The 7,634-nt window shown below is 34.3% G+C and overlaps 1 protein-coding gene across 14 annotated transcripts in view; it reads left to right on the top strand.

Annotated features, from left to right (window-relative positions):
- The first annotated feature begins 2,100 nt into the window (after window positions 1-2,100).
- The window catches only part of LOC116403299 (pentatricopeptide repeat-containing protein At4g35130, chloroplastic-like), a 49,799-nt gene continuing 44,265 nt past the window's right edge, over window positions 2,101-7,634 (top strand). For 13 of the 14 annotated variants that reach the window (XM_031883919.1, XM_031883923.1, XM_031883921.1 and 10 more), the window contains exon 1: window positions 2,101-4,833. In XM_031883919.1, coding sequence (XP_031739779.1) covers window positions 2,712-4,562 — 1,851 coding nt within the window. In that variant the 5' untranslated portion in view covers window positions 2,101-2,711 and the 3' untranslated portion in view covers window positions 4,563-4,833. Of the gene's footprint in view, window positions 4,834-5,006; window positions 5,225-7,634 lie in introns of those variants that run through there. The other variant, XM_031883925.1, reaches the window with a different exon arrangement.

Here is a 7,634-nt window from a genome sequence, read left to right as displayed (position 1 = left end):
ATTTCTATGAATATATATATTTTTTTCTATAGTATATATAAAAGCATGGATGGGGAGACATTTTTTGTTCCAACTTTGTCCTTTCATTATAAGGTTTTTCATTATTATTTTGGTGGCAATTTTGTCATTTAAATACAAAAATTAATGTAGTTAATTGCTAAGTTAAATTAATTATTAAAGTTATTTTATTAATATGATGGTTGAATCTTATGATGGTCTATATTTTACTTTTATATTGTTTAACTAATTTATTTATTATTATCTCCTTCCACTCTTTCTCTCTAAATGTCCTCTCTAAATGTAAGAAAATAACTCTTCACACAACTAAAAAAACTCACACACTCTCTAATTAATTAATTATCTTATTAAAACTTCTCTTTTCCTTATCCGTTCTTTTCATCTTTCTCTTAAGATTTTATCTCCCGACTATTCACATTCTCTTCTCTTATTAACTCTTCTCTATCTTCCAACCTTTCAATTTTCTCCTCTTTGAAATTTTTTTGTATAAATATTTTATTCTTTTCTTCCATTCAAACTCATAAGTCACAACAAAAAACTAAGATGTAAAGGAGATATCAAATGATCATTCTTATGTTCTCTTTTATTATTTTCATTTTTGTTGTATCTATTTACTTCTATATATAATTATGTCTCTTTGTATTATTCCATGGATGTTTAAATCATGTAAGCTTCGATTGTTTTTTTGTTAGAACGTAAACATGTGATCTAAATATATGTTTGTGTGTATTTCTTTATGAGATATGTTTGAATCATGCAACCATGATTTTTTTTTTTTAGAATGTAATAATAGGGAATCTTGGACATTGTAAAAGGATACATTCTTTGCTCATGTTTTTTTTTTAATTATTTTTTTTATTAGAGTTGTTTTCTAAATAGAATGGTGAAGTGTGGTTAATACACTTTTAATGTGTTTGAATTAAGCAACTTTTATTGGAATCTAATTATTATTTATAGTTAAAGGTAATCCAATGTGTAAAGGTAGAAATATGAAAGTAGCTTCTTCGTTTTTGTTACGAGAAATTCATTAAAAATAATAAAAAAATTTAAATTTAATTAATTTTAGAATTTTAAAAGTTTTAGAAGTTGAATAGTTTTATCAAGTAATTAATAAAAAGTCATAACAAATTTATGATTTTACAATAAATTATAATAAATTTTAGAATTTGAAAAGTATGAAAATTTCAATAATTTAACAAGATTACTGAACTCTTGAAATTAAATAGACATCACCTCTCGATACATTTTTTCTATAAAAATCTTGTATGTGTATTTGATTTTTTTTCAAACTCAAACCATTTTTTCAAAATTAATTGTTTGATGTATAGTATGCTAGAGCGTAATAGATAATCACATTTTTCTATAAAAAGTTATGTAGGTTTATTTTTCTTTTTGAGAAAGAATTTATTCATTTGGTATGATATGAGATATTAGATAAGTGGACTAAGTTTTTCTTTTTCTTTTTACTTCCTAGAATAAATTATAAAGTAAGTGTTTTAATAAATAATGTATTGCTATATTTGATTTTTTTTTAAAATTTGATTTTAAACGTCAAGTAGATTAAAAAAAATTATCTCAAGTGCATATACTAATTTCTTCTTTCCAATAGATGTTTTCACATTTTCTAAGAAAATACATGTTTAAAATGAAAGTAGCATGTTTTGCTAAAATCAAAGTTAGTTATAATTCAAGAATTTAACATTGATTGCAAGATTATTTTCTAATGCATTATATCTTATAGAATACATTAAACACTAAAAGAAAATCACTTTTAATTCTCTCCATTTTTCAATTTCATTTTGGAATACCTTTTTAACAAACATTTTTTCTTTAATAAACCCATTATCAAATTACTTTAACGATAACAATAGTAATTTGTATCTTTATACATCTTTTAAAAAAATAATATATGTTTTATACATTTAAAAATTAAATTTGTTAAATTTTGTATATGTGATTTTTTTATTGAGTTTATGCACATGTTGAAGGACTTGTCAACAAAATCTCCCTGACCGGTCCAAACCAACCCAACGCATGTGATAGTTTGGAGGCGAAAAATGTGATATTTAAACTGAGAATTATAATTTAAAAAATGGAGGCGGCCTATTAGTTCTTCCTTCAGCGCAAAGGAAGCAAGTTCCAACGCTCTGCTATCAGTCTATGATTAAAGTTAAACTATTCAACTCCCCCTGATCCCTCGTCGGTAGAAGAACGATCTCGGTAGGTCGTGTTCTGGTCTGGGATTGTCGCATGGTGGTCTGAAACACCCACCAAACAATTTTCTTTTCTTCTTCTTCTTTTTCGTTTCTATCGTTTTTTACTCCAAGAAATCAAATCCTTGTCCCGCTCTGTTCTCTTCCTTTGCTCTGTACTCTTCGTTTTCATCACACACCATTCCTTTCCATTCCCATGTCCTCCCACGTTTTCTTTTCTCTCTTAAACTCCCTTCTTTACTCTCTCCCCATTACCTGAGAACCATTCACTTCTCACAACTCTTTCGTTTACAAACCCTTTCTCTTCTTTTACAATCATGCAACCACCTTCCTCTTCTGAAGCAAATCCATGCCCATCTCATTCTCTCATCTGGGTTCGATTCTGTCTCCGTTGCCTCCAAGCTCATTCGCCTTTACGCCAACTTCAATGACTTTCCCAGTGCTGTCTCTGTTCTTAACTCCTTCCCAGAGCCCCAACCCATGCTTTGGAACTCTATCATCAAATCCTACTTTGACTCAGGTTTGTTCCATTCCGCCCTTTTGTTGTATAAAAACATGAGGGAGGTGAGAGTTGAGCACGATGGTTTTACGCTTCCGATCGTTAATCAAGTCACTATGTCGATTTGGGTTGATGTAGCCTATGCGGGAATGGTTCACTGTGTTGGAATTAGAATGGGGTTTAGTTCTGATTTGTATTTCTGTAATACCATGATGGAGGTTTATGGAAAATGTGGGTGTATGGTTTCTGCTCGTGACGTATTTGATGAAATGCCTAACAGAGACTTGGTTTCTTGGACATCGATGATTTCAGCATATGTTAACGGTGGTGATGTATTTTGTGCTTTGGATATTTTTGAGGGAATGAGAAGGGAGTTGGAGCCGAACTCGGTGACAGTAATGGTGATGCTGCAAGCTTGTTGTGCGACTCAATATTTGGTTCTGGGAAGGCTGCTTCAATGTTATGTGGTTAAGAATGGTTTATTGTTTGATACACATCTGCAGAATTCGTTCTTGCGAATGTATAGTCGACTGGGTAGGCAGGATGAATTTGGGGTTTTTTTCTCTGAAATTGATTTCAAGAATGCTGTGTCTTGGAATATTTTAATGTCTTTTTATTCCTCCATGGGGGATATTGTGAAGGTTGTGGACATCTTAAACAAAATCATGGGTGAAGTTCCTCTCAGCATCGAGACATTAACCATACTAATATCAGGAATTGCAACATCTGATTCCAGGTGTCTGATGCTAGGTGAAAATCTACATTCCTTGGCAATTAAAAGTGGTCTTTATGATGGTATTCTGTGTACTTCTTTGTTGGGTATGTACGCCAAGTTTGGTGAGTTGGAAAATTCAACTAGCTTGTTTAAGGAAATCCCCAATAGAAGCATTGTTACTTGGGGGGCCATGATGTCTAGTTTTATTCAGAATGGACATTTTGATGATGCAGTTGATATCTTCAAGCAAATGCAAGTTGCTGGCTTGAAACCCAGTGTTGGAATTTTGAAACACTTAATTGATGCTTATGCCTTTTTGGGTGCTCTGCAGTTGGGGAAAGCAATACATTGTTGCCTCATTCGAATCTATGGATTTGTGGTATGTAATACACGCTTAGAAACATCTGTCCTGAACATGTATGTAAGATGTGGGAGCATTGCTTCTGCCAGGAAATGCTTTGACTTGATCATAATTAAAGATGTTGTTGCGTGGACTTCCATGATTGAGGGATATGGTGCTCATGGACTTGGTGTTGACGCCCTCAATCTTTTCCACCAAATGACGAGTGAAGAAGTGACCCCAAATAATGTCACATTCTTAAGCCTGTTATCTGCCTGTAGTCACTCTGGCCTTGTTAGTGAGGGCTGTGAAATCTTTTATTCAATGAGGTCAAGGTTCAACATTAAGCCTGATTTAGAACACTACACTTGTTTTGTTGATCTTTTGAGTAGATCAACAAGAGTAAGAGAGGCGTTTGCAATTATATTGAGAATGACAAGTCTCTGTGATGGCAGGATTTGGGGTGCTCTTATGGGTGCCTGCCGGGTGTATGGAGATAATAAAATAGCTAACTATGCTGCACACAGGCTTCTTGAATTAGAACCTGACAATGTAGGGTATTATACATTGTTGAGCAATTCACAGGCCAGTGTTGGGCAGTGGCATGAAGCCGAAAAGTTACGTAGCCTTGTGTACGAGAAAGATCTTGTGAAGAAACCAGGTTGGAGCTTCATTGAGTTAAATGGGACAATTCATGGGTTTGTTTCAGGAGATAGATCACACAATAGGACCAATGAGATTTATGATGTATTGGTATATATTAATAGGATAAAATAGGACAGGGGTCCTGTTTATCTAAGCTGCATTTAGGGTGTCTGATTAAACCTGGAATTCTTTTTGGCATGGTCACTATGCTGTATGAAAGAAGGGAATATTGGTTAACCTGCCACATAACAATATAGCATTCCATGAGATCATTTAAAGTGATCGAATTACTAGTTGCAAGTGAGCATTTGGATGTCTGAAAGAAACCAGAATCATAAATATTCTTTGATGTTTGAAGCGTGAACATATTGAAGGGAGAAGTCTATTTAGTCATGATTACAAGGTAAGGATTTTCGTACTTCCTAACTTTGAACTTACGCTTATTGTTGTTTAACTATTCTCTAGTAATGTGAATCATTTAGACTTTTTTTTTCACAATTGTGGGGACGGACCCGTTCAACAATCTTGTTTGGTATAGTAATGAAAGAAGACTGATTAAAGGCTTCTCTTTGGCAGTATGACGATTGAGGTCACACATCTTCATTATGTGGATGATACCTTACTCTTTTGTCCTTAGAGTGATGGAAGGTTGATGGCTTGGTGATCGGTTGTCAATTTATTCTTGATGGAATCGGGCCTTTCCTTAAATGTCTCCAAAATGTTTCTTATTGGAGTTAATCCTAAGTTTGATGAGATTGAAAAAACTCTCTAAAGTCTACATCTTCTTCTTCTTATACTTCTCGACTTCAACTTCCTTCGATAACCCATCAAACTCAACCTTCATCCCATCCATCTCACAACACACTCCCCTCCAATCCTCCATTTATAACAACTTATATTGGGTACCTATATTTTATACATTGTTGCTCTGCTATATGTGTGTATATATATATATTTTCTTCTCTTTTTATATATAGTGCGCCTTATGAAAAAAAGCTCGCGCTTTTTTTTGCGCCTTGCGCCTAGGCTCCAGAGGACCAATGCGCCTTAGTGCGCCTTGAGCCTTTAAAAACACTGGTTGCTCCATCTCCTTATGCTGTCCCAACAAAACCATGAAACCCCATGTCCTCAGATCCTCGCGTCTGCCTCCAATCGGTTCCAGATCTGTCTAATTTCGTTCAGACCCATCCTTCATGTCTGCCTTCAAAGTTTAGATCGAAGCCCAGATCCAACGACTCCTCGTTTCTGTTTTTGTTCAGATCCACTAAGCCTCTATGCTCCATTCAGTTCAGTTTCTGTTCTGTTCGCCCCAGATTTCCCGTTTAATCTGATTTTGACTTGCTCTAGTTAGTTCGTTCGGTTCCATTTTGATCCAACAAAACACTTCTGTCCAATTATGACCCTGTTTTCGTCCAGCTTTGATTCTACTTTGCTTCAGTTTTGCTCTTTCATTTTGCCCCCCGAAGTTCTTGTTTCGTTCTTCCTCGGTTCTGTTATAGATCTCTATACGAGGATCTATGTTTCTATCCCAGAAGTTTTTCGTGGGTTTGTTTTAACCTAGAAGTTCTTTGTGTGTTTGTTCTTCTGGTTTTTTATTCTATTCTAGATATATTGTTTCTTTTCTTAGTTCTTAGCAAACTCAAGTTTGTGATTTCAACCTTGAGTTTGAGGGAGGGTATTAATATAATTAGATTATTCTTAGGAGATATTATTCTGGAGATATTATTTGATATTATTTCCTTAAGTGTATTTCTCTATGGTTATATATAGGCTTGTATCTCTACTAAATAATGAATAAAATATAGATTAATTCCATAAAATCAACAGTAGAAACATAGGGTTTACACTATTTTCACAAAAAAGAAGTCGTTGCTGATTGCTGGAAGGAATGATTTGAAGTAAGCTTGGGATTTGGGGTTGAGGAGAAGCTTCTTCGATAGATAAGTTGGTAGCTCTATTGCTCTTGCTCATTTGTTGAATTTTTGGGTGGTGAACAGAAACATGGACTATTTACATTGTTCCAACAACTCCTTTGGGCAAGTTGTCTACCAAGTCCACATTACTAAACTTTGACTAAGGTGGTCAAGAAAAATAAATCCCTATGGTCAACCTTATCTGGAAGCTTAAAATTCTCAAGAAAGTGAAGATCTTTCTTCAGTTGCTTATAAAAGTTTACTCATGAGAAGCTTCAGAGGAAGTTCCAAAGTTGGTCTCTTTCCACCATTTACTGTTTTTTCCTTAGAGAGATGGAAACTGTGGAGCACTTGTTTTTACATTGTGATTTAGCTTCTAAAGGTTGACATATTCCTTTTGATACTTTTGGGTTGGTTAATTGTCTCCCTAAGAACATTGATGATTGGATGAAGGATGGTCTTGATGATGGAAGTTTTCATACAAAAGTAAAAATTCTTTGGAGATATGGTACTTGTGCTTTTGTGGTGTTTTTGGGAAGAAAGTGGTGTAAGTACCAAAGTGTTTTTTTGTTTGAATGAATTCTATCCCTTAATGTGAGGAAGGAGTTCTATATATAGAGGGAACTTTAATATAAAGTTAGTTATTAAGTAACTAACTGATCAGTTTAACAAACTAACAGCTTTAGTTAAGAACAACTAACTAAGTAGTTTATGTTACATCATAATCCACCTCTAGCTTTAGACTTCCGAGTTGGGTTAGCAAGTTGGAATCTATCAGGAGCATGATACTTCATCAAGTCTGCGACATTAAAAACAGGACTGATGTTGATTCCTTCTAGCAGCTCTAACTTGTATACATTAGGTTCGTATTTAGCTTGAAATTTACAAGGACCAATCTCTCTACCCTTTAGTTTGCTGTAGGTTCTAGCTGGGAAACTTTTCTTCCTTAAATGAGCCATTACTAGGTCACCAACTCGAAAACTGACTTCTCTTCTCTTTTTATCCTTCTCTTCTTTGTAAGATGCTGTGTTTTTTATTAGATGGTCTAGGACTTCTTTGTGGAGTTTCTGGATGCGCTTGGTCATATATTCTGCTTGATCTTGAAGTTCTACTCCAGTAGGGAGATTAGTTAAATCAAAAGTAAGCCTCGAGGCTTTAGTATAGACAATCTCGAAAGGACATTTGGTAGGTGTTCTATTCTTCATATTATCGAAATGAGTTCCACTTAAGCACTGAATCAGATTCCTTAAGTATCGGTTGGTAACATTTGTCTTGCCATCTCTCTGGGGAG

The sequence above is a fragment of the Cucumis sativus genome, chromosome 4 (assembly GCF_000004075.3).
Source record: "Cucumis sativus cultivar 9930 chromosome 4, Cucumber_9930_V3, whole genome shotgun sequence".
Taxonomy (NCBI): domain Eukaryota; kingdom Viridiplantae; phylum Streptophyta; class Magnoliopsida; order Cucurbitales; family Cucurbitaceae; genus Cucumis; species Cucumis sativus.
The sequence above is the reverse complement of the archived record's forward strand: the minus strand, read 5'-3'. Positions and strand labels throughout refer to the sequence as shown.